Below are 26,944 nucleotides of genomic sequence, written 5' to 3' on the forward strand. Positions count from 1 at the left end.
AACGTGTTTAACGTTATTTCGAAATGCGCGATTGTTTTACGTGTATAATTGCAGCTCTTGATGTCTTTGCAAAGGGATCAAAATCACAACAAATCGAGTCATTATTCTTTACATTAGCGAGCATTTCTTTCGATCGATTTACAGCTGATCGATTGTTTCTCAACGATAGCTCGTCGAATTTTTAACATCGGATATTGTTCTCGAATAGAAATTGACAGAAAGAAACTCGGAGGGAAAGGTAGAGAGATGGATGATATTTTTCGCGTGGAAAGAAATTACGAGCAAATAAAATAACTTGTCTATTCGCATCCGAAACACACCCATGCGCGATGGTGTTACGTCAACAACGGCGGGAATATACTTTTCCTCCGTCCACGCGCGTTCCGTTCCTCTCGCTTTCACGTAACGCGAACGTCAGTACCATCATTCTGATTTAGTATTTTTCCAGAACAGTGTATTGCTGAAAAGGGAGCTTTTAAAAACCGCGACGCTTAACGTACCCGGTCCGTCCGAGGATATGGGTGTGCTCTTTTTTTCTGTCGGGGCTCTCGGTCGTTTCGTTTTCCTCTATTTTTCATCCGGCACTCGGCGAAGCCTCTTCCGGCAGCTTTTATCGTGGCTCGACTCGTCCAGCGAGTTTATCATTGTGTCGCTTTCCTGGACCATCATGAGATCCTCGAATAAGTCGTTTCGACCGGCACGATGAAGGAAATAATCACCGTTTATTTTATGTTACGAGGGAGAGTAAAGAGCATCTCTCTCGTAAACGTAAGATCGATTACATGCAACTATCGCGATATCGATTTCCATAATCATAGCAGAGAATGTCCGGGCTTTTGCCGAGGAGTTTCTCTTTTCGATGAATAAGACGGCTATAAAGAATGCAATGGAGTAGAATTAATGGGACATCTCTCTTCGTAATGGATGCTGAGTAACGTCCTCCCGATAATTTTTCTTCTCGGAAATCCTTTAGACGTAATTCAAAACCAATAAAAGTTCATCAAATTTGCACAATGGAATTAACACGTACGATAGAAGGGAGCTTGAGCCAATTAGGCTACTTGAATGCCGGCAAACGCAACGTAGTACTTGTTCATTATCTTATGAAAGGTGTCATTATCGTAAAGAGAAGGAAGGTGAATAAAGAGAAGATACTTTAAGTACTATATATATATTTTATTGTATCTTGCATTCGAACCTTTATAAATAATGAACAATGAATACCGACATATTAAATGAGCTTTCTATTTGACTCTTTCTCTCTCTTTCTTTCTTTGCCTTTAATGCTGCACGATCACCAGGAATCATATAAGTTCGTGTTCTCACTTTAATTGCATTAATGATGATATAATAGTACCAATAACTTACAGACTTTGCTTTAATCATTATCGTGTATACATTAGTATGTATGATGCATCGGGATGAAATATGATTAATGACGATAGAGTATATTCGAGAGCGTGCATATATATACACTCGCACACACACACACACACACTCGCGCACATACATGCCCATACATACGCTACGCATTCTGTCGCTCGTCCCCTTTTTACCTGCGGTTCTTCAGCAATAACACGCTGCCCGCGGGGCTTAACTTCTAATTTCGAGTTATATTATCGAACACACGTAGATTATTTTGCTTGCAATCTCTCGCACTCTCACGCATAGACGTATACATATTCACGTGATATTATCCAGGCTTGCGCAAGCGGTAATCGTCACGTCGCACGGTGGACAATAACGGCGTATTGCCTGGGCAAAATAAAGGAAAAGGAAAAACATTAAAAAAGAAACGACATCTTTATTCTCCGGAGGGCTGTTTTTAATTAGAGTTAATCTCCTCAGGATTAGCGAGGCCAAATGTAAAACTGTTTTGAAGTAAAGATTGTTTAAAAAAGTTCGCGTACACACACATACAGAGATAAATGTATAAATTTGCAATATCAAAATCTAACAATCGCATCGCTCGCAAATCAATCAAAATTACGTAATAATCGAGTGTAGACAGATTGTGTATTTTCAGATACCTACTATATTAGTATATATTTCTTTTTACATTCATTTCTGACATGATGTATTGAAACAGAACTTCTAATAATAGAAGTTCTACGAGTCTTACCACGGTAAAGAGATCATCTCGTAATGAATCTATACCTCTTATCCAGTCCTATTTCCCCGTCTCTTCAATGACATACGTATATAATATCTTCGGGACTCGCTTGGGCCGAAATAGAAAGTAACGTATTGTAACGTTATTTTTACGCTTTCAGTTGCATTTATAATTTCCTTTGTTTTTTAAACCAAAGGAATAATTAAAAATTATTAACTGTGATAATACAAAAAAAAAAAAAAAAAAAAAAAAACCTTTCTAACAATAAGTAATTTCCAAGAATATATAAGTGATATTCACCGTACACAAAAACAGAAAAAGCTGGAAAAACTTTTGCCATCTTTCTCGTAAATGAATTCCGCACGAACGAACGTCGGAACAAGCAAACAATCGAAACTGATGACATTCGGTTCTATTGCCTGTCGGGACAAACGAGAATATTCTGCAAAATTTACGCTTACCAACGTAGTTATAAAATTGTCCGTTGAAGTTTGCGCTTGACATTAATTCGCAAATTAGCCTCTCGCGGATTAAAGCCATCTAAATCTTACGCCTTGCGACGAAACAAGGGAGAGAACGGAGAGTAGACGTCTCGAAACTTCTCTTTACGAGAATAGCAGAACGACGACGGAAGAAGGTGACGATAAAGCCCGAAGAAACGTGGGAGAAGTCGCTAAAAGAGGGGAAGAGAAGCCCGAATGCAAAAGTTTGCCCGCGAAACATCCGGACGTCGCGTCGTTTCAATTCAATGCGTTCCCGATACTCTTATCGTCCCGATCTCCTCCTCTCGGTTCTCTCTCTCTCTCTCTTTCTTTTTTTTTTTTTTTTTTTTTTTCGCGCTCGGAATAATAATTAAATTTATCGCGGGCACCAGTTATACATGCGGATGTGGTTTTTGCGTATAACGGATCGCGCACGGCCGCACGCGTCTCGTTGAAATATTTTGCACCTGCCCGTGCAATAATGCCTCTGTTAAATTATCACATTACACAGCCGGTGAACGCGGGGTAAGAGGGGCGGGAGCATTGCCGCGCGAGTAGAAGCTACTGATTTACGCCAAACTAACCGTACGTCATTGTCAGGTAGGGCTGCTTAACGGTTCATTTTCCATCGGTACGATCGGCAATTTGTTGCCCGATCGATCCTCGTCCGACTGTCGCGCTTTTACGGTATGCCACACGTATCCCGATTCCACCCGCGCGTTACAGTTCTGCCCAAGTACATCCCTAATGCAATCGTACACTCACCACTACATTGTGCGCGCTATAAAATTCCTAAAATGCAAATGCTACTCGTGTATGTACGTTATCCCTGCGTACGGATTTAATTCGATATTTTCGGAATTTATTTAGAGAATTGCTGCATTTACAATTAGAGCTTTCTCGTGCATTTTTTCTTTTCAATAATTTTTTGTCATCAAGTAATTCTGCATTAATATTTTATGCAACTCGATTTAATATCTTTAAAACATAATTTTTTTTTCTTTTTTTATGTAAAGAATATGACGGATTGAAAACTACTCGTGCAATAATTTTCTCTCGGTAAGAAGTTGATACTCGTTCTTTATAAAGCACAGTTTATATCTATATATATATTAATTTGTGAAATGACTGAGAAATTATTTTAATATCTGCATTTTCGAGAATTGCAAATCGTTATATAATAAAATATAATATCACATGTATGTATAACGAAAAGTTGATTTAAAAAATTCATTATAGTATTGATATTATTTCAATAATTTTACATATAAAAAGCGGTTACTAGAGTTTTTAATGCAATCAATATGGATTTAATTTGCTATTCGTTAACATTAGGCATATTTTAAGCGAACGAACAAACGAACGAGTAAATCTTCATCGTCCATGTTCATCCATGTATATTGATAACGCCGCGGGGCTACCGAGCATGAAGATTAACACTGAACATTGATGATATATCGCAATTATTTGTTTCATGCTCGAATGATTTCTTCGACCCATTACGAGACTCGAAAATATTGCATCTACCAGATGAAATTGAGTAACAATTGTACGGAGAGGATCGATATTCAACGGTTCCTTTAGCAGTTTTTTCTCAACAATGATTATCGTCGATCGCTTGATTAGCAAAATTACTACGTATAGATGCCAATTGTTTTATAAGAGCAATTTGTAAATTTCGATTCGTTCAAACAATTGCGTTTGTAACGCAAACTAGAAGTGTAGAGGTTGATATGTAGATCTGTGGACATTGTTTGACTATAGTTTGTAATTATCAAAAATTGATGAATAATATCAGATGAATGGGAACATTGTTATTATTCTGTATACAACAGAGTGTAATTGTACAATTGTATTGTGGAATTGTATCGATTGAAATGAAATAAAGTTTTTAGTAATAAACTGGCAGTTTTTCCGTTTCACGGATATTGAACAAGCTGCTTATTCATCGCAACAAACGGTATGCCAAATTCTTTGGACGGTTCGACAAATTCATGTTTGATGTTTCGAAATACCTTCTTCGATATATTAAGATTCTTATACTAAAAATACATAACAGTGTACAGACGTAAAATATAAGTTCAACAAACATATACATATGTATATATACAAAAGTATACATATATATATATACACATTGCAAATTTTGCAACTTTTACAAAACGCGTTTGCTGTACCCTCGCAAAGACTCGTCTTCTTCGATCGACAAAAAATTCTTCGTTGTTATATACCCTCCGAAAAATTATACATTAAAATTTATAAAAAAAAAAAAAAAACACACGATACCCATATATATGTATGTATATTGGTAAAGTTTGAATTTGCATTTAAATATCTGAGAAATAAATAGAATATATTTGCGTTGGTATATGGAAACGCTTCGTGACACGGGTGAAAGGCAAAATAAAAATAAAAATAAAAATAAAAATAAAAATAAAAATAAAAATAAAAGAAAAATGTCGTCGATTTCAGTTGATGAAATCACACCACGCAGCGACCACGTTTCTAGCAACGTTATACGAACATATATCATAGTCGCGCGTTATATATCACATGAACGGAATCTCTTAATTAACGGATCCGCATTTGAACATTGTTGGAGGCGCGAATAACAACGCGTCAACATGCCAGTAGCAGGAGCTCGAGACAGGAGACGAGAAAGGGGAGAGATGAAAAGTTTCTCCTTCCGAAATTCACAGCGCGCCAACACCATTCGTCCTGCGCAAATCTCGCATCGATCGCCACCGGAAGCGATTAGTCAAGTTTCTCGAGAGATGCACTCGGAAATGTCTGTTGAAACTGATACGCGTCGTCTGCGCTCTCGTCGAAACTGCGAGACACGGTGCCTCTAGCGCAGCTACTCGTTCGAGAGTTAAGTCCGCGAGATCTCGAAACGGATTCGCCGGTGATACCACCGTCACGTGTCATGCATATACATGTATATAACCGCGACATCCCGCGTGAGACCGGATTCGGTTCCTATACCTACTTTGCATCAATTGCAATGTGGTTAGGTTTGCTGGGAAAGTGGCGGAGAGGGCCTAATGCCCAAAGTTTCCGTCCGCTTCGAGAGGACCTATTCCGGGCGCGCGTGGGAAGAGAGAAAGTTAGCACCATTCGAATCGCAGCTCCAAAATGCACCGGGGTCATCACGGTCACCTTAAGAGCGACGATAGTGATATCACAACGGTGAAGATAAAGGTCGCCCTCGGGGCCGAGGTACCGCCGTGTTGCATGGCAGCTGGATTCTCCCCTGCAACAATACGGAAACATCACGCCATTAATTTAATGCACTCCACTGTCTCCTCCACTTTCTTTCTATCTATTTTTCTGTTTACGATGCGCCGAGAATATCATATTTTCGAGCAACCGCAAGTCGAATTTTTTTAAAATATCTCTGCGGAGATGTTTACGAAAAATCGTCGCTCATCCCTGATATTTCGCTGATATTGCACCACCAGGCAAAACGTGACAGATTAAAGTTGAATATTATTTTTCCAACACACGTATATTTTCACAAATATTATATTTCACGAATTACAACCTACTACAAAAATTAAATATTAATTTGCAAAGATCACATTATTAAATTGTCATTCTTTTGAATAAATCAAGCATGTTCGCGTACAGTATCCTACGATTAAAATAATATTTTAATTTAAACAAAGAAAACGTTTTTTCTGTTACTAAAATTTAGTAACAGAAAAAAAGATGTATTATTCTAACAATAAAAAACTGAAAAAGATAAAAAGTAAATTTTATAAAAAGTTATATATAGAAAGTATGAGTTATATACGTAAAAATCTCCGTTACATTATATAATAATCGAAAACAATGTTTCTATCTTTCTCGAACTTTGTCCAAGTAGAAATGTCTTGTTATTATAACATTTCATTTATCCGTTTCTTATCTTACCTTACCTTTTATAAATTGCATTTCTATTTTTACGTCTCGATACTATCGATCTACACCGTTGCGATTTTATTGGCTTCTATAATATTTATTCGTCTAGTTATCAATGTCTCAATTTATTAACGCTGCAGAGAAAACCTAAGAAGCGACTTGGATAATAAATCATCCAACTCTCGAGTTCGAAGATGATGAAAGTGAGTATAAAGGAAAACTTGTTATATATGTATATGCATTACGTAAGTAATTTGTCATCTAACAAACTGAATATCAAACGAAACATATTCCGTCTATCAAATTAAATGGCGTTTCAATCTCTCTATTTGATTTGTCATGGAGTACCGTGACAAAAGCATAGAGATTGCAACCTGTGTATATGTATTTGGCTTTTGAATTACCCGAAAGTTCAAAATATAAACGCAAATCCGGCCATCCATAAAATTGGTGGCAAAATATCAAATGTGACGTGATTCCGCGGTTCACTGTCGCATTCAAAAGTGACAAGAGCTGCGGTTCGCATCGCACAGTTTAGTAAATGGCTGATCGAAATCGCTCGTCGCACAATTCCGGGAAAAGTATCGCTTTTAACGTTTAAAGCAAAATCGAACTGAAAAGAACTCGTTTAATATGTCAACTAATTAAATGGAATAATTTATTATGAAAAAATGCATAATCTCTTCATGATTCAAGCGCTCCGTCCAGTGAATAAAAGTATGAAAGGTATATTTATAATTAGTTCTCTATAATTAGTTATCATCACGTTGGTGTACTTTACAGTCTTTCACACTAACGCATATACGCCATATATACGTATCAGCGTGTAAATTTTCCTGAAATTCCAAAACGTAATTTAATGATGCGACTATAACTTTCTACTATATCAGTACAAATATAGCACTAGGTTAGTAATGTGTATTTTAGTCAATGTTATATATGTATAATGTGTAATATTATCTTGCGTTTTCATTGACAATTGTATATACATTACACATACATATAAACATATTTGTCAATAAAATCATATATGTATAAAATACAATAAATTTGAATACTACATATATTATTCGAATCGCTTTGTCACATATATATATATATATATATATATATATGTATACGTATTTTCTCTTTCGCGGCAATTAATTCTATACTTGATTTTTATCCTTTCCTGGCACAATCAAACATTTAGCTCGATCGATCGTAAAGTTTCTCCAAAGTCGAAAACACGCTATCCACGTGGCACTTTTAGCGGCTAGTCATAGGAGCGACCACCTCTCTCCAGGGATTCAATTAAACACTCTCGCTTTGAGAAAAATTTACAACTCTGTTTACGCGCCTTCCTGATAAACCGGCTCTTAATCTTACATCTTCGTTTCGTTAATTGAATCGTCTGAATTCTCACCGGACTAAGACGTTCTCTCTTATTGAAAATGCTTTCTTTAATCCAACAAAGAAATGAAACTATATTCTCAACTGTGATGAGAAAAATTGGTTGTGTTTGGATGTCGAGTTTTTTTTTTTTGTTTTTTTTTTTAACCAGATAAAAAAAGCTTATATAATGAAATATATATATAGACTAATAATAAGCTCGATATAAATTTTGAATCGCCTGCAGCATATGCAGCAGTTTATCTAGTCGACAGAAATCTGTTCATTTGACACGAATTATGCGGAGTATTTCGTCATTCGACCTCCGTTTAATTACGAATTAATTGGCCAATCACTCATGCACGTTCATACATGCGCAATGCGTTGTAATATCGGATGCAATACGTCATAATTTCATTGACTTTATTAATCATATTGCACCATCATGTAAAAGTGCTATAAGAAAATAATATATTCAAAAGAAAATAATATATTGAATCTTTGATAATTTTCTAAATTTATCAAAGCTGAATCGTAAACGCTGAACATAAATCCAACACTGTTTCATGTTTATTTCATCTCCAGTAATTGTCCGATATCCGTTAAACTTCAAGAGAGCCCTAAACCGTACTCAATTCCGGATTGCACTAACCATTTGCTCGGAGTAAAGTGAAATTGATTGGCGTCGTTGCGCTATCCTAAGGCAGGAAGGAACGTAAATTTTAATTCGCTCGCTACCGAGAGTCGAGAATTGTATAATATTCCACGTAACCGCACAATTAATCACACTCGGCAACTTGGAGATACGATTTTCTTCTGTTTCCGGTCTCTCCGGGAGAAAGCGGCTCGAAAATCCGGGGACTTAAAGAATCGCCGCAGTAGAAAAAGGCGGATGCGAAATGAGCTGTCAAGCGCCCTCCGGAGATTCCTTCCGTGTATTATACATAGTCGTGCGCGCGCGCACGCGAGCGGACCTGTTAACTACGTCTTGCGACGAGAGAGCTTTGCAAACTCCTCACGCCTGGCCTTACGTCGACGATGTAAGGAGAAGAGACGCGAAGACTAGAGAGAGAGAGAGAGAGAGAGAGACTCGAAGAGAGAGCAGTGATGCCGAAGAGGCGACGGTAGACTTCCGTGTCATAGAAGGGATAGAGGCGGGTCGACGTGTAGTCCTCTTGGAGCCTGCGGCTACGATTATTAATGGGCAGGGCGTGACACCCCGCGAAATAACCTCTCTAACCTCGGCTTCCATGCCAGGACCAACCGGCCAACCACCCGCCGCTCCAACTCCGTAGTCGCTTGTCTCCTCATAGGCATTAACTAGGCCAAGAACTACTCATTTTCCAGAACGAACTTTCCGCCATTCGTACATTCCCCGCGTTTTTTCAACGGTCAATTTTCGGTCAGTCACTGATGACCAGTCTTTTGTCACATTTACTTATTATTTTTTTTTTTTCTTTTTTTACTATTGCACCGACTCTCTGTTGTGTTATTTAAATTTTTCGATTAGCTATCTTATTTCTTTTTCTCAATAAATTAATTTTATTCTACGAAACGAGGTTTACGCTACATAAATCTCTTAATCAAAATATGATCCTGCCGACGTAATTCGAGATTAATTGCCAACAATGATAATGGAAAATTGTAAAGTAAAAAAGAGCAAAAGAAATAAAAATAAAAAGGTGTCACGCGAGCTTGAAGCAAACGCGTCAAGATAGTATCGAATAATATGTTTCAGCCAGTTTGCTTAATTAATATTCATAGCATCTCGAGAATTAATTGCGTTAGGACTTGTCCTCTCGTATATTATGAGAATATTTTAATTGGGGAAAAAAATAACGAAAACTGTATAACTATGTCACGCGCTTCGTTGAAGAACTAAAATCGTATCACCCTTTTTTTTTTAGCTTTCCTAGTTTTTACGTCGGAGGCAGTGGCTTCCACTGTTTTGTATATAACTGTTATACTCAGCGCGCATTCGCCAACAAGCGCGGTTTCTCATTTGCATAATAAACTAGAGAACTTTAAAATATATTTAAATATTAACGAGTCGCATGGCGCGTTGCATTGTGTGATGTTTAGTTGAAAAATGTTATTTTACTCGTTTTTTAAATGAAAAGTGTTTATATTTTTCATATCTATCTATTTTATTTTTCAAATATTATAAATGCATGCATATATATTACATATTTCATGTAATTTGGTAATATACGATTGACAAAAAAAAAAAAAAAAAAAAAAAAAAATGATAAGAGTAAGTTTACGAAAATCATGAAGAATAAGGAGAGAATTTGAATCTATAACAGTTGGATGCAAAATACGGCGCCTTCGAAGGATCGATCTTGGATTGGTCGAAACATTAGAATGCGATTGAAGCCGCGATGGTCAAAGATGGTCACGAGTGCCGCTTTGCAAATTGCTCGCTCCGACGGACGATCGTTAGCGCCAATCTCATGCATAAACGGATAGACGAGCTGCGGAAGTACGAAACATTTGACGATGCATAGCGCTACACGAAATTTCAGGACGTGGATCGACTCCCGCCGCGGCAAACTACTTTCGAATGCGGGCTTCGAGCGCCCGACTACTTGTCAAGCAAATTCGCATTACTTCCAGTATTATGATCGCTCTTGTAGTTACCGGCATACAACACCCGCGGTAATAACTCTTCGACTTGCGCATTTCGCATAGTCATCGCGACAATAACGGTAACTCACTCTAATTCTCCATCTAAGTATAATAAGATGCTTGTTTTTCGAACATAATGTATGTTTTTCACGCTAAAATTCATAGTCGACAATTTCATACTTGACGACATCCAAGTATATTTGAATAAAAAATACGCACGTAAGAACGAATTTAAGGATGTTTAGCACCTACAATTGGAGCAAAAAGTAATCGAAATTGACGAATATATACTTTTCTTATATACATCTTAATATATGATTATTATAAAGATTGCATAAAATCTTATTATTTATTCATAGCTAAGTTATATTAGTCAATTCTCTCAATTAGTTCCATCGATATCCAGTTACGCAAAGATAATTTTTACTTAAAGGGCACTAATCAAAATGTTAAGCTGCTTAACTACAAAAAAAAAACGATCAAAATTTCTCCCAAAGTAATTGGAATTTTTAGTTACGCGGAGTTAAGGGTAGATTATTTACGTAAAATTAGGATTATGAGTAATCCAAATAATTTGATTACTAATCGTGGACCCCAAAGTGGGTTGTAACCGTATTTTTTTTTCCCCAGAGTAAACGTAATTTAAAATAATCGATAAATATATATATATATATATATAATAAAGATAACGATAATTATATCTAAATATTATATCTATATTTATCACAATTATTTTAAATTACGTTTAATTAGAAAAAAACTCCAAGTTCGCGCCCTCTCCTTGTTAGTCTTTTGATTAAAGTAAAATCATCAGCGATCAGACAATCGAAGATTATTTAGCTGCTCGAGAAAACACAAAAAGACTCGATTATACGTCATATGAGCATTTTTCTAATGTCTCGTGAAAGTTTAGCGAGGAGATCGAACTCTCGTATTGGACGGTCGCGACTTAAGGTAATCCGCCGTAAATAATGCACATCACCTAGATGTGGCGTCTCTGAGCCGCTCTGCCTTGAGCGCGAAAAGCCGCTGAAAACTCGTTGAGCTCCTTCGCTATAAGTTCGAAAGACGTTCCCCAACCCTCGGTATCGACCACATTCTACAGTGGCATCACCCGTCCGCTACTATGAAGCCTGCGTTTAGCGGCATTTCCCACAAGAGCACGCGTCATCGACTCAACGTACGTGCTATTTTGTTGTGATACCAAACTTTCGCGATTTACGTCATCCTAAGATGAAGGGGGAAAAACACCGGAGAGAAAAGAACGAAAATGTCATCTTGTAATAGATCAAAAGAGAAGTGCACAGACAGTGCACCGAAAATTGCTCATCGAGCAGAAAAAGGGGTCGAGTTAAACATTTATCTCCCTCTTCCTCCCACACTCTCTCTCTCTCTCTCTCTCTCTCTCTCTCTCTCTCTCTCTCTCTCTTGGACCAAGTTTTCTCGGCAGATATAAATTATATTAATAATAGCACGATATACATTCGGACGTTTAATCGAATTCAATTAACTCGACTGAAATCGCATCAATCATTATCCATGTTAATTCCAATTTGATAGATTGATCTTTAGATAACTGAGTGAAATAAATTATCTATCGGCACGATAAATTAATATCTATTATCTTGTCTGTTTTTTGTCTGTGTTTCGTCATAAAACTCCTTTCCGCTTACATTACTTCCATAACAAAATTGGAAATATGAGAATTAGCGTGCTCTCCCGAGAATAATATACATTTAGAACATTAATTTGATTATGTAGTGAGAGAGAAAGAGAAAGAATGAGAAAAATTATAAAATGAAGAATAGTTGTACAGCTCGACTAGGTAAAAGAAGAAATAGGTCAGCCTGAATATTTTCAACAAAACTTTACTGTGAATATACCATGCACTCTGCACTCATTAAACGACGGTTCTGATGTGAAATAGTTATCCAGGAGAAACAAAAAAAAAAAAAAAAAAATGATTCGAGTAAGTTTTGATATCAAAATTAAAGTAGTGCATCTTAATAGTGCTTAATATGCTCTAATGTAATTATATATTTAACAAAAAAAAAAAATTATATGCCAGTCCTACACACACACACACACACACACACACACACACACACACACACACATGCATACATTATCGAGAATTCTTATTTTACCATTAATATCTTATAAAATTCACAGTTTTCCATCGTATTATAGAGAATATCACTTAATAATGCAAGAAACTCGTTGACAAAACGGAAATGGAGTCTAGACAAAGATTACGAAGAGCAATCGAGCGGTGACCCGTCAACGACAGCATTTCCGTCTCGGTCACGTTTGATTCCGGTTATTTACCCTGGTGAAATCACTGCTTTGTATTCCTAAACGATCGATTGGCACAAGAAGATGTGCAGAGACGAGAGCGACTGACCTCTTTGGAGCATGAGGAAAACGGAAAAGCCGGGAAAACGGAAGACAGTATAGGAAATAAAGAAGGGACCTCTGTAATAGGCATCGGCGCAAGTATTGAAAAGCCGTGGAAAATCAATTATCGATCGTGCAAAGGAGTGGAAAATTATATCGATAGGCGTCAAACGCCAAAGGTGGCTGGCATCCCTCCGATCTCTTCTTTCAGTCTTCCAAACACCGTTATCAGTACTGAACAGAGAGTGATCCTTTAACTGTGTGATTTCGAGCGTGGCTAATTCCTCGAGAGGAGCAAGTGAAATGTTCCTCGATACAATTAAGGGAAACTCAGTGACAAATTATCGCTCGAGATGTTTCAACTGTGTGTTAAAAATGATTTTTTCGTACGTCAAAAAGAAGAACGTCAGATTTCTCTAATTATTTATTTATTTTTTTCAATTTCAATATACAGTTTGAACATCTCGGGCGATAATTTGTCGCTACATTTCCTTCACATAAGATTTAAATAACATTTATCGGCTCTCTTTGCGTTTGAAGAATAAATTTTCCGACAAATAAAATTTCTGCCATTCTTCGCTCTCGCATACTAAGGATAACGTATCGAAAAACGAAATATGTTCGTAGTGAAAACATACCATTAAACACGTGGACGGACACCATAGTGGCTGCTGCAACATTCGCCAGGGCGCAGCTGTAGTTCCCGCTATCTTTTTTATTCGCATTTGCAATGTAGAGCCTAGATACCGCACCGGCTGCAGCCATGTCCGTCTTGACACTGGAACAGAAAACAGAATGCTTCGTACAAACCATGATAACGGTGACCATTATCGCGCATGTTTGCGTGAAATAAAAAACGGATGTTCACTCGACAAATTTTTTCTTTTCTTATTTGCGAAAAGGGATGGATAAAAGATTTCAATTTATAAAAAAAAGATACAAGAGCATCTACAATTGTCTTGAACAAATAATGTAATGTCGGACAAAAGAATGCATGGTTGAAAATAAAACTGTCTGAAACAAAACGCATAACAATACAAAAAAAAAAAAAAAAAAAAAACATATGTACATAGGTGAATAATTATATGTCTTATGTATTTTAACAAGTAGTAAATACATATTCTTATTTCGTATATTGTGTATTCAAAATTTTATAGCGTTAAAAAATAATACTGCATCCGATGACGGATGACGATAACTTATGATTTATGACGATAGCAGGTGGCTACGTAAGAATACCCTTGAGGAGCCTTTCAAAAGAAGGGATATGAAAACGAGGGCAGTTTATATCAAAAAATTTATCATCCATGCGGAAGAAAAACTTTTTTTTTTTTCACAAACAGATTCGCTCCGCAGTTCACAACCACAGTGTAGACAAACAAAATAACCACCCATCCTACGCATCTTCTAAAAAATTGTAGAACGCAAACTTCTTCTCGTGGGGAAAAAAAACTTATCAGAAACATATATCCAAAAAGTATATGTTTCTTCTAAAACTATGTTTCATAAAATGCAATTTATATCACAAATTTATTTAATAACTTGCGCATTTTTTATGCTGATAAAATAGATAAAAATAAATGTTTAAAAATGTAAAAAAAGCGTAAATATATAAGGTAAATGTAGCTCAAAATATATATTGTATATAAATTTTTAAAATTATACACACACATATATATATATATATATATATATATATATAATAACAATATTTATATATATATGTATAATAGATATATCAATTTGTTAAAACGAAATTTGTATGTAGACACAATTTAATATAATTAATTTTTTCTTTCCTGAAAATAGTTTATAGTAAATTTAACGAGTTTCACAACTAGCAACCTCGATATAATCATTTGTAAGAAACTTTCTAAGAATCAGAAACTCGTTAAGGCTTCGCAGAGAAATGTTTGAAAGCTAAAAGTTACATGGGCAACGAATCGAGGTCGAGGTCTTCTGACCTCGAGATCTCGAAACAGACTCTTTATTATTACTTAAAAAATTAAATTAATGAAATATTACTATAGATCATCTGTATTATCACATTTAAATTTGTTTATGAGCGAAAGTAAGGTGGAAGTTAGCTTAACACTTAAGACCACTCACGTTTCTGCTTCACGAATTAAGCTGATGAAATAGAGCATTCAGAGAAGAATAAGGGAAAGGCGGAGAGAAAGGCAAAGAGGATGTTCTGCGAGCAGAAGATGGAAGAAAGGCGTAAATCAACTAGTTCGCCCTCCAACCTCCAACAGCTGCCCTTGACAGATCGAGCGCTCCTCCCAGGCTTTCTTACCCCCGATCTCGCAAAAAGAAAGAGAATAGAACGTTAGCGCGCGTAAGTTGCATACGTCTTCACGTATAGCGTCGTATTAATTTCACACATTATCTCGTTCGTGGTACATTTGAAGCACTGCTTGCATAATGTATAGCGCAAAATTAAATTTTACTTGTTGCAAGTCTGCGTTGCAAATAAGAAGAATTTTCTATTCCGAGTTGTTAAAGAGAAAAATTGAATTTCACCTTACGTTAAAGAAAAATACTACAAGAAATGAATAAAAACTTCCATGGAATATATACGAGCAAAAAAACTGTTTCGCTTGAAACGTTTGAATGTATAACGATGTGTGATGGTTGTTTTAGACATATTGCACGTTACGTAAGGCATTTATATAGAAAGATCTTGGGAAGAAAATAGGATAAAAGTGCGATATATATATATATATATATATATATATAAGAAAGAACGCCGCGGAGAACGTCGACATTTAAACGAAGCTAGGTTTTAAAAAACCGAAGATACTGAAAAGACGGACATACCGATGACGTGGTAAAAAGATAGAGAAAAAGGTTTATAGGAGAAGAGGAGAGAAGGAAATGTTAAAGGGGGGGGGGAGGCTCGGTTAAAGAATTCGCATTCGAATAACCCGGATGCCGCAAAAGACGCATCTCCTTGTCCCTTCCTGTCTCACCGACGACCACATGGATGCTTCATCGTCCCACCAAACCTTTGCGGCGAGGTCCTTTGAGAGAGCAACGCGCCGAGTACGTTCCCAAGAATGCGGCGAACGTTAGACTGTTAGAACATTCAAAGCACTTGTTGCCAGCACCGTTATCGTTACTGTTGACACCGCTAGATGTTTCCAGCTTTTTCACGTTCGCCATCGCGTCGCGTCGCGACGCGCAGCGCGGATTATTATTCGAATTCCACCTCTTGAATCGAATATATATTTTCCGTCACGCGAGAGGTATCAATAACCTTTAATTGACAATATCGACAATATAGAATTTTTTGTCCATGTTGAAAAAAAAAAAAAAAAGATATTGTTGAGACACGAAAAAACAAGGAACACTTTATCGTAGAAAAAAAAAAAACTTTCACGTTCACGGCAGCGAACGAGCGAAATGTCCAGGGCGACTCGTGTACTGCATGCGCAAGAGATCGCTTTATCCATCAGGAGGCCAATGCAGAAGAGCTCGTGTAACATTGATCCGGCCGTTCTACCACGACCGAAATTTTCCGACAATTGGCATCCGGGGACAGATCACATGCCATTTGCCGTTCCAACAACCACTCTCGCACGCGGGGATAGACATCCGTCACGCGTGTCGCGCGCGGTGCACAGTCGTATAAACACTTGTTTTATTATATTTCATTTAACCGGAAATGCGCGTTTTCGAATTTGTCCCCGATATCCGTTGACACGTCACCGTTTAATCCCTGCCGGCAAAAACGGCCGTTGAATCGCTGGCGGCTAGAATTTGCAACGGGAAGGGTTAAATCTCTCTCGCGGTGACATGGGAGATTTAAATGCGTATCGTGTGAAAATCAACCAGCGGATTGGCATGAATTTTTCGAATTTTTATGCGCGTTGCATTCATACTTAACTTATCATGCAAGAAAATCGAACGATATCGGAAAGATATCACGGTAACGAACGAGAGAGTTCTTATAATCCGTCCTTAATATGTAACGTTCCTCTGTATGCAAAAAAATTTAATTTCATGCATGGTTCTTGGTTTATCTCTGTTGCACGGTATATATATTATATAATATTAGAATAGGAAATCTCTTTAAAGACGTGCTTCAAACATTCAACATGCTTAAACGAAATTTTCAGTATAATTGTTTTTTTCTCCAAATGTCATTCGACGTACTTTATGAAATTTTTTTTTACGCGCAAGCTAAATATATGAAAAATTATTAAAATATTCGTATGTATGTTGCCGGTGCATCTCATTTGAATTTAAAGAAGCAATAAGGTTTTCTCGTTAAGCCGGTGAAGTTGAAGTATTATTTTGCCATGTACAGACTAACAAGAAGAATGCATTACCCACTTCGTGTACAACATAATCCATTTTCTCAGTCAACCTATCATTTTGGCTTATATCATTTTTAAGCGCACACACACCCTCGCACGAGCCAGGCTGTCAGCTTATCGCGTATACCTAACTATTCCGGTAGAGAGAACCATTCTGGCTTTCTCTCTTTCCCTCTCAAATATAGCCTTTTTTACCCCGCCGTGGAATTTAATTCGAACATAAAGCGCAAAATTTATCCTCAAATTCTTCCACACGCAACTTGGTCCACTCGAGCTCCACCTCCTTCGCGTTCAACCTAGAAACTTTTTTTTCCCTTATGGATTCGCAGTGAATTTCACCGCGGCAGTGTGTAGAGAAATTTAAGAGAGCTTTCAGTCTATTTTTTGTTTCTTCTCTTATTGATTTTATTCTCTTTTCTCCTCTTTTTCTTTTCTTTTTTTTTTTTTCTCTTACGGCACGTTGTATGAATGAAGCGATACGCATGCGGTTCGTGCACTCTCGTGAGTACGTGCATCTTTTAACGTCAGGACCGAGAAACAGTTGGTAACGGCGTGGTTTTACGAAGATCGTAAAAGGGTTGTGGTGTGAAATTTACCCAACGGAATGCGCAACGAGGTAGAAAAAAAGAGCTTGGAACATGCACTTTCGTGAGTCATTACGCAAGCATAAACGCCGTCATAATAATTCGATGATTATTCAACGAAATTTTTTTTATCGCTTTAAACCGTGTATTATCTCTCCTTCGTAAAAAAAAAAAAAAAAAAAAAAAAAAAAATTGCCACGGCAGTAATTTCGGGCGAAATTTCTTATATTTGACGAGAAATTTTTATTACTTTAGTATCATGAATTATATTTATTCAATCAGAATTGAAGAACAAAAGGAACAACGTTTCTTGATATACACATTACGGAAGTATCCTCAAACTGAATTCATTACACGAAGCTTTGTCTACCATTTCTCTTTTGTTCTTCAATTTCATGCAATAAGTACTCTTTTCTTCAGCGCTTTTTATTGGAGAAAAGAGCTTGCTTCTAGATTCAACAGAATCGGAATTTTATCAAGAAACTCAAAAGATTTTCGCCTTTGCAAATTTCACTTATTTCATTCGAGAGCTTATATTTTATAGATAAATATATATGTGTATATTTGTAAATTTTCGGGAGAAGAAAGAAGGAAAAAAAGAAAGAAAGATAAAGAGAGAGAGAGAGAGAGAGAGAGAACAATTTGATTGTTCCGTTTTAACAAAATAGTATTTTCTGCGTGTACTGTATTTTTCCTACTTTCGTAATAACGCGATAGAGACTTTGTTAGAAGTTTACATAAAAAAAGACTTCATTTATCAATTGTATTCCAACTTGTCTCCCTTAACGTTCGCGTCATACAAAAAAGTTAAGCGTTTTATATCTCTCTTCGTGACTTGCGCATAAACGAAAGAAATCGCTTATGGTGAACAGATTTTTTGCACTTTCCTTTGTAAAAATACGTCACTCGGTAGACTTCTTAATGGTCAGAAATCTGAGCGCGCAGTACTTTAGCCCGTAGATCTTGAGCAAGGAACCTCGTCGCAGCTCCTCGTTTCCTGACTTAAAGGGAGTTGCGAAGTTTCTTTGTTATTCCCTTCCTGCCGACCTCCGTCGGGATTTTGTCGGCGAATCGGCCGGACAGACATTGCAAACTTTTGCTGAAACTTTTCATCAGACTAGTCGAATGTAAAACGCCGTCAGCTATAAACAGTTTTCACAATACCCGCAACGACAATGTATGAAGCCGAGTCAAGATGATAAATAGGTTTATCAAAATTATTTCAACAAGTTTTATTATATTTACGAAACTTTCTTTTTGTATGATTTAAATATAAATCACACGCATGTATATTAATTACGTAACTTGAATAAAAAAAGACGCTCTAGATAAAAGTTTTGATTACAATATTTTACGATTAGTGTTTGTATTAAACTTATGTGCCGTAAATTAAATTACTTTTTCCAAAGAGATTAAAGAGATCACAGATTGGATTTTAATGTTATAAGGACAATAATTTTATAGATCAAATCTCACCAAAGTATAATAAAAATGTTAGTGCGTGACTTCGTAGAAATGCTAGCGGCCGATTAATTCTCGGGGCATAAAAAACGAAGGCATAAAACGTAGATTAAACGAGCCCTCGACAAGAGCTTTTTCATTATCTCCAAGATTTCGCATTCGGCCAAGCCGTAGGTTTACGGTTCGTAAATTTAAACGCACCCGTGTTCTCTTACTTCACGCGAAAGACGTAAGAAGGAGAGGCAAACCTCTAAAGATTCCCTCTCCCCCTTCCCTTACCGTTTTTTTTTTTTTTTTTTTTTTTACCAAGTTTAGCGGGTTTGTCGAGCAGGTTTTACGCGGCGTAAACCTAAATACGAGATAGGACGGGGTAAGTCTGTACAAGGAGAACCGCGCGAATACGAGCGACCACATACTCCTCTAGAAACGAAACTATGTCTCCCGTTGTCTCCGCAGAAATTCTGCGGATTATCCCGGATTTGCCGTACGACGCAATACCTTATCGTACCCGTGACTTCTTTTTCCGATCGAGACACGTAAAAAAAAAAAAAAAGAGAGAAGTCAGAGAACATACTATCGAAGGAACTTTCTGACATAACGCCATGAAGATTCAGGTCACAAGTCAAATGATTTCGTTTCTTTTCCCCTTAAAAAAAAAAAAAAGTCTTATTTATTGCCTGAAATAAGTAATCTGTATCAATTTGTATAATTCGTGTTACGCAACTAAAGAAATTTCCCTACACGTCAAGAAGATATACTAAGTGGTAAATGAGAATATAAAACAGTAGCCATGCTGCAATTGTTTGTCGGAAAACCCACTCACATCATCATTTTATGACTCGTATTACTCGTATTTTTGACAACAGATTTTTTTTCGCTATTAAATAATAAACTAAGTGGAAGTTGCATAATTATATTTAAAAAATGGGTAATTAACTCTTGAAAAAGAAATTGCGAAGCGCCACGAGAAAAATAGAAGAACATACCACAAGCGGAAAGAGAGGAAAAGAGAGAACGCGTTAAATTTTAAAGCTTGCAAAGAATGCGTTATACCCGGTATTCAACTGGCTATGAGCGAGTGTATCGCCAAAATCGCTATAGCGCGTAAAAATAAACGCACACAACGCAATCAACGTGATAACTCATGGGAATAATTAATAAAAAATTGGAATCGCGCCCGTTGTGTCGCGGCCAAAAAAATATGATTGTCATATAAGAAGTAGCGTATTTTATAACGTTTTACGTATTCGATATACATAAATGCATAGGCACCAAAAAAATCTATCAGATAACAACTATGTGCGTCGTAATATATCTATAAAATAGAAAAACAAATTAGAGACATCTGAGAGATCGCGTCGCGAATTTTGTTGATTTATTTTTTCGGTGCGTTCCTTCAACATCATGCGATATAATGAAATTTGACACGTATAATGGGAAAACTTCAAACGTGATAATCTCTGACGAAATTTCAAATGGCAAAAGATTACAGAGTATACATTTATTTTGCTGCTGATGACATATTCTTGTTTTATTTTTTTCCTGTGTTGCGCGAGATTGAATTCCGTCTCCTTTCAACGCAACTAAGAATTCGAATTACAGAGCGAGAGAACCGTGCTTTGTCGCAATCGACTTCGGGTTTTCCCTAGCAGTAGTTTCGAAGTAGCAATTACAATCCCAGCCAATTACAATCCGATGCAAGAAGCACGAGACCGGGAGGAAGTAATCGCGGAACGCGTGGACAAACAGCCGGGCGAAATCGGGCGTCGGACCTTTCACCCGATGTAACGTCAGAATCGAAAGGACCACCGCTGCACCGGTGGAAATGGAAAAGGGATCAGAGTCCGGTCTCGTACGTTGCGGAGGGTGAATGGCTCAGATGGCCTGGGTCAGGTGTGAGCCAATATGCGGCATCTGGCGTTACATGCTTCAAGCTTCGCATAACAAGCTCGGGGCTTGCTGTGCGCTGATGGGAAAAGTTGCAGGCTGCAAGCTCAGATGTGTCGTTCTGGAGGCTGCGCGCATATCCTTCCTTCCTTCCTTCCTTCCTTCCGTTCTTCCTTTCTACCTATACCCGCGTATATCTACCTACTTGTCTTCCTCCTCTATCTTTATTTTGGCGCGTTCGCCGATTATATAACGCACTTACGCCGTATCCTGTGACAAGATTGAAGCGTATTGTGCTAAGCCACGCTCGCTGGCTCTATCTCGAGAAGCCCGTCTTCTTCGATCTTTCGCCACTGTCAACGTTCATATCGCGTATCACTCTCGTGTAACCAATTTTGATAAAAAAGATTTATAAAGGATTTGCCGGTATCGTTAGGAATTTTTCTTACAACACGGAAGCCTCATCATCTATATTATGTACACCGCGTTTCGATATCACATCCGATTTATTATAAGCCATTATATATAATGATAAATTAATTAAATAAATAACAAATAAATAATGTGTAGTAAACAAATACTATATTGTATAAAATATACATATACATATACATATAATGCAAAATGTATGACAAATTACATACATGTAGTAAATTATACATATATGTGCCATTGCTTTTACAAATTTATCAAAGTTCCTCTCGTATATACTCGTTATATAAATGCGCTTCAATATCTTCCATAAATTTTTAACGCGTCCATTTAAACAGACGGAAACTCTCTTGCGATTTCTCTGCACTTGCCGAACGAAAGCAATTGACGTAATGATTGTCGGCGAAAACGTACAGAAACACGAAATATTGAATGCTCGAATCTAATTTAGCTCGTGCCAAGTGATGTAAAATAAAACCAAAACATTTTCCCCAATGTTTGACTACGGTTTCAGCGAATTTGCGTTTAATCGATACGAGACTCAATGTCAACGAAACCATACCTTCGTCCTAAAAAATACGAGACACGGTGCGAATAATATCCTAGCGTTATCTCAAAGCATTGGCCAAACTTTTATTGCGGCTCTGCGCGATTTAATGCGCAAAACTTTTGAATGAGAACAAATGTACCGAATATATGATTACGACATTCCGCGAATTATTCTCATAGGATGTGGCTTTAAAAGAGTAGTCCCTGTGTTATACGAAAAATTGTTCTCCGATACAAGAATTTCACAACAATCTAAAAATACCACATAGTTACAAGTTTGTATCATATTTAAATTATAACGCATTTAACAAATTTTCTAACTGAAACGTACGAGTGTGTATAAATAATACAAAAAGAGCGCAAACAATAAATTTTGCAGAAAGTGAAAAAGTTATATTAGCTTGAATCATCCAACAGGGAATTTTAGAGAAATTTATTTTTAAAATTAATTAAACTCAAAATAATTCTAACGTAAAATCTTGTAGGAATTGGCAAAAGAGAAGTGGCAATTAACTTAACATAAATAATATATAAATAAAATATCTTTAAAAGAGTTTCCAAAAAGCAAAAAGCTTTCGTTAATATTAAGCGCTCGGTATCCTTTCGCTTTTATCGCTACACTTTTCTTCTCATCTCTTTGCAGCTTCCATCATCAGAAAGCGATTCGGTGCATCTCTGTATGTCAATCTCCCTGTCTGCTTATTTCTGTTTACGCAACGTTAAAATATATAAGCACTAAAACTTTCTCATTCCAGCGACTTCTTCATAAAGTCTTAACTACAGAAGTATAATCTCGTACTGATTCCAGTATTTATACTTCACAACTGCATTCGACGTTTCCATCAAACAAAATTACTTTTCGAATTTGTCACGAAAAGAGGCAACATTTTTGACAGTACATTTTACCATCTTTAAACAGATCTGTCATATTTCAATGATTAATGTACACACGACAACGTGTCTGAATCTAAAAAGTTAATGAGCAAATCATTTGTATCCGTTGATGCTTTGTCAACATTTCCCTCAAAAAAAGCTATATTTCTTCGACAAAGACATGCAGATGACTGATTGAAACGCATCACCGATGTATAAACGCGAGCAGCGCATATTTCTCATGCAATTCAGTATTTCCGTTAAGCGCTTTGACGTGTAAATAACGCCGGCACTTGTTCGCATTGATTATTTTCTAATGCCACTTCCCCTACGTCTCGGCGAATCACGATAAAGAAAGAAGGAGCAACGAAATTTAGCTTTAAATTGCGTTAAATCGTTTGATGTCGAAAATTTGCCGTTATGCCTCGCGTGTCTGTCGCACAAACATAAACCGGATAACGAGAGCGCGCTTATAATATCCCTCTGTTGCGTTCTCTTGTTGAATATTATGCATTCACAGAATTCGAATTAACTTAACGCGCATAATCCGTTGCAGGGGTGCGCGCTAATAACGCAACAGAGATCATGTCACGCGATGGCATGGCAGTCCCTGCCTTCCTGCCTACCAGTCCCGGCCAGCTGGGCAGCTCGGGAATTAAGGGAATTGCTCGAAGTCGCGGCATCTGTTGTAGCCGTTATCTCGGCATACCAATTTGACAGGTATCCGGAATTGCGCCGCCCTAGAAATGTCGAGGAAAAAAGCTACGGTCGATTTTTCAGTCTGACAGCTCCTCGGAGGGCGGCGCGGCGGCGTGGTCGTTCTCAGCTGTCTCAGACGCGGCGCATCGCAATAAAGGTCGAGGAGATCGCAAGAACGTTACTTGCCAGACTTTTACCGTGCGCCTTCATCCCTTTCTCAGTGTAAACAGCGTCAGGCATGATTAAGTAATCCGTCCTCGTTTCTCTGTCGTCCCGTTGGAAGGGTGTTTTCTTTTATGCAAAATTGGCGCCGGCCAGCCGTAATGCGACAAGTGGCGAGAGTGGCGAGAATGGCGAGAATAGCGAGAATGGCGAGATGAGATATCGTGTAAAGTAGCGTACCCGCAGTTGTAATTCCACCGTGTATCGAGCAAGGCTTTTCAACGCGCACGTTCCTCGTACTTTGAAGGAATATTACGGCAAATCGTACGCGAATGAATATTTCACGAATGAATATCGTCCCGATGCTAATTCATTATATTCTGCCCCGTGTAATTTACTATATCGTTCTTTTAGAACATTATGAATCCGCTCTTTTAGAAAATTTACATTCCGAATAAATTACGAGAGAGGAGATGTTTACTATTGGTAAGACCATGATATTTACGTTATAACTTTTCCGACCGCGTTTCGAAAAATCTCGTTTCTCTAAAATTGTACTTGCAATAACAACGTGTTCACACACATTACATCGCAGAAAATTCATTAATGTTTTCTTCGCGTGTAATTCCGTGAAATACATTAGTGTCTCTCTCTCTCTCTCTTCCCCCCCCCCTCTCTCTCTCTCTCTCTCTCTCTCTTTCGATGATTAACAGAAACATAATTTATAGGATTTAATGAGATTACGTAACGCAATAAACCGTAATAGTCTGTAGAGAAAGTACCGAGTCACGATTCGTTCGTGTCGTAATCCCCGCAACACGCGACAACAATTGCGAAGCAAAAAAACTTACGAGACATCCGTCACTCTGTCAGTGCATACAATACACCCGCAGCACGCAACAACTCACTCGTTTACTTCCTCATTAAAGGGCAAAAGATTTATCAGGCTATTACTTAACCGAAGATCATACATCTTTCTCAATGTCACTCAACATATTCTCCCAACGTGTCATTAAAATGTCGTGGAAAACTGAAAATCTCCGTAACACAATGTTAACGTTGTGCAAATAATTTTAAATCGAGGATAATTGCTCGGGAAAACTTTTCCTCGAGAGACCCTCTTCTCGAGGTCAGAAGAAATCTTGATTGCACGTTAAATCTCTCGCACGCGCTTCAGCGCACCCGAGATGTATCGCTTGTCTGGCTTAAAGTCACTGTCGCCTCCACAAACCATTAGACCGACGTAGACGCGTCGCAATTTTCTTGCATTATTACTGACTCCACTTGAATGAATAATCTCGGAACGCATCATCATCTTTCCCTCATTTTGAATATAATGCGTCGTTCTTTGTAGTAGTTCCCTTCAACGCACTCGAGATACGCCAACGTTGATGAGCGCGAAATAAATTCTAACCAACTCTCTAATGACTTCTCATTTTTCCTTCGCTTTCCTCCCATCCTTCCGTCTTATTGTCGATCTTGCTTTTTCCTATCTTCCGATTTCGCTTCATTGACACGCGCGCTCTTTTTATGCGGTTTCTTAATTTCCTTTATTCTCACAATTTCCATGAATCAGTGCTTAGAGCGTCGTCATTTCTCTCACGTTGTTTTCGCCATTTTATCTATGATAAGCTGTAAGTTGTTTTGCCATCTACAATTTCCATCAGTCGCGTTTATCCTCGTGTAATATAATATCTTTCCCTTTTTTCAGTTAAAGCGATCTGCATCTCCCCGCTTCACAGATCTATGACTGCTGTAATCTTCTTTACACTCTTCAGTTCCGCTTCCTTGTAAATCGCGAAAATTTTATTCTATATTATCAAAATGATACCAATCCTTTGTGAAACATTATACTATTACGCGGAATATAGTTGGCGGAATGTTCGTAGCGGTAAATTAGCACCCGCATCAAGGGAAGCCAGCTTGTAAAGAAGAGACTCGCATTGTTGCGCTCCACGTTACACCTTGTGTGCAAATAGTTCGGTAAACCGCTATCTATTAAACGCTATTTTCAATCCTTTTGTATGCACAATTTTATTTATCGTTATTTTCCAATCGGAATACGTTGCGGAAACTTTGACCGGAATTAAAATCACATAAAGTCATATCGAAAACCAATCCTTCTGATGGCTAAAAAAAAAAACCCATGTTCGCGATCTCGTTTAAATTTACAAAAGCTATTCTCGTTAATAAACGCAATACAAAGCAATACGACTTACGGATGATACACGGATGATTCCAGCGGTCACGTCGCGCATCATTTTTACGTTATACCGTAAGCGAAATTGTTAGATTTGTTTGCCGCGAAACTGCAATGACTAGCATTTTCGCAGGAAAATCGCATGGCAATTTACACGGAAGCGGCGTCGAATCCCAAATATTGTTGTATTATATATAGAACAAGTATATATAACCTACGTGCGGCGCGCTGAGCAAGGATGATATTAGAAGTCTTTTGTATGCCATTCGATACGTATGCTCCGTACATGTGCCACGGATATCGAAGTTTTCTCTGGTCTACCGTCTTTTCGCATCGATCGACGGGCACGAAAATGGTCATGGCCCTCTCGAGAGAGATGGCTGGCGCCTGTAAATTGTTGCACAAGCCCGGGATTATCTCTCCGATTTTGCGCATTTATGACGCAAGCAAGCACACACACTCCAACTCCGGCTTGAATTTTTCTGACCGCACGTGCGACGAATTATCCTTCCCCTTTTTTCCTCCCCGAAAACGCACCCTCTGGCGTTCTCTCGCTTCCGTGTCGGACCGATAAAGTGAACGACGACAGCTTGGACGACTAGCGAAATTGAAATATCGCGGACACTGCCCGGCTACGCGCAAGAATAATAATTAATGCCACGACTTATCGCCACAGCGGAGAGAATAATTGAATCGTTAAGCGCGGTAGTCACCGTTCGCTTTTCATTCTAATTGCGATGAGAAGAAAATGATTTCTCAACGAGTTCGGAGGCGTATGCCGATCACGTTAATCGCGACGCAAAATTACACGACGAGAGAGATGAAAAATTTAAATACTTTGTAATTATCCATAGATTAAACGCCGTCTGCCTATAAAAATT

General features: G+C 37.7%; 1 protein-coding gene across 5 annotated transcripts in view; it reads right to left on the reverse strand.

Moving 5' to 3' along the window:
• Positions 1-1,164: 1,164 nt before the first annotated feature.
• LOC140664577 (zwei Ig domain protein zig-8) overlaps positions 1,165-26,944 on the reverse strand; it is a 123,248-nt gene continuing 97,468 nt past the window's right edge. For all 5 annotated transcript variants that reach the window (XM_072889785.1, XM_072889784.1, XM_072889782.1 and 2 more), the window contains 2 exons: positions 13,533-13,672; positions 1,165-5,848 (listed from right to left, as the gene is read on the reverse strand). In XM_072889785.1, coding sequence (XP_072745886.1) covers positions 5,751-5,848; positions 13,533-13,672 — 238 coding nt within the window. In that variant the 3' untranslated portion in view covers positions 1,165-5,750. The remainder of the gene's footprint in view (positions 5,849-13,532; positions 13,673-26,944) is intronic.

This window comes from Anoplolepis gracilipes, chromosome 4, assembly GCF_047496725.1.
Source record: "Anoplolepis gracilipes chromosome 4, ASM4749672v1, whole genome shotgun sequence".
NCBI classification, from domain to species: domain Eukaryota; kingdom Metazoa; phylum Arthropoda; class Insecta; order Hymenoptera; family Formicidae; genus Anoplolepis; species Anoplolepis gracilipes.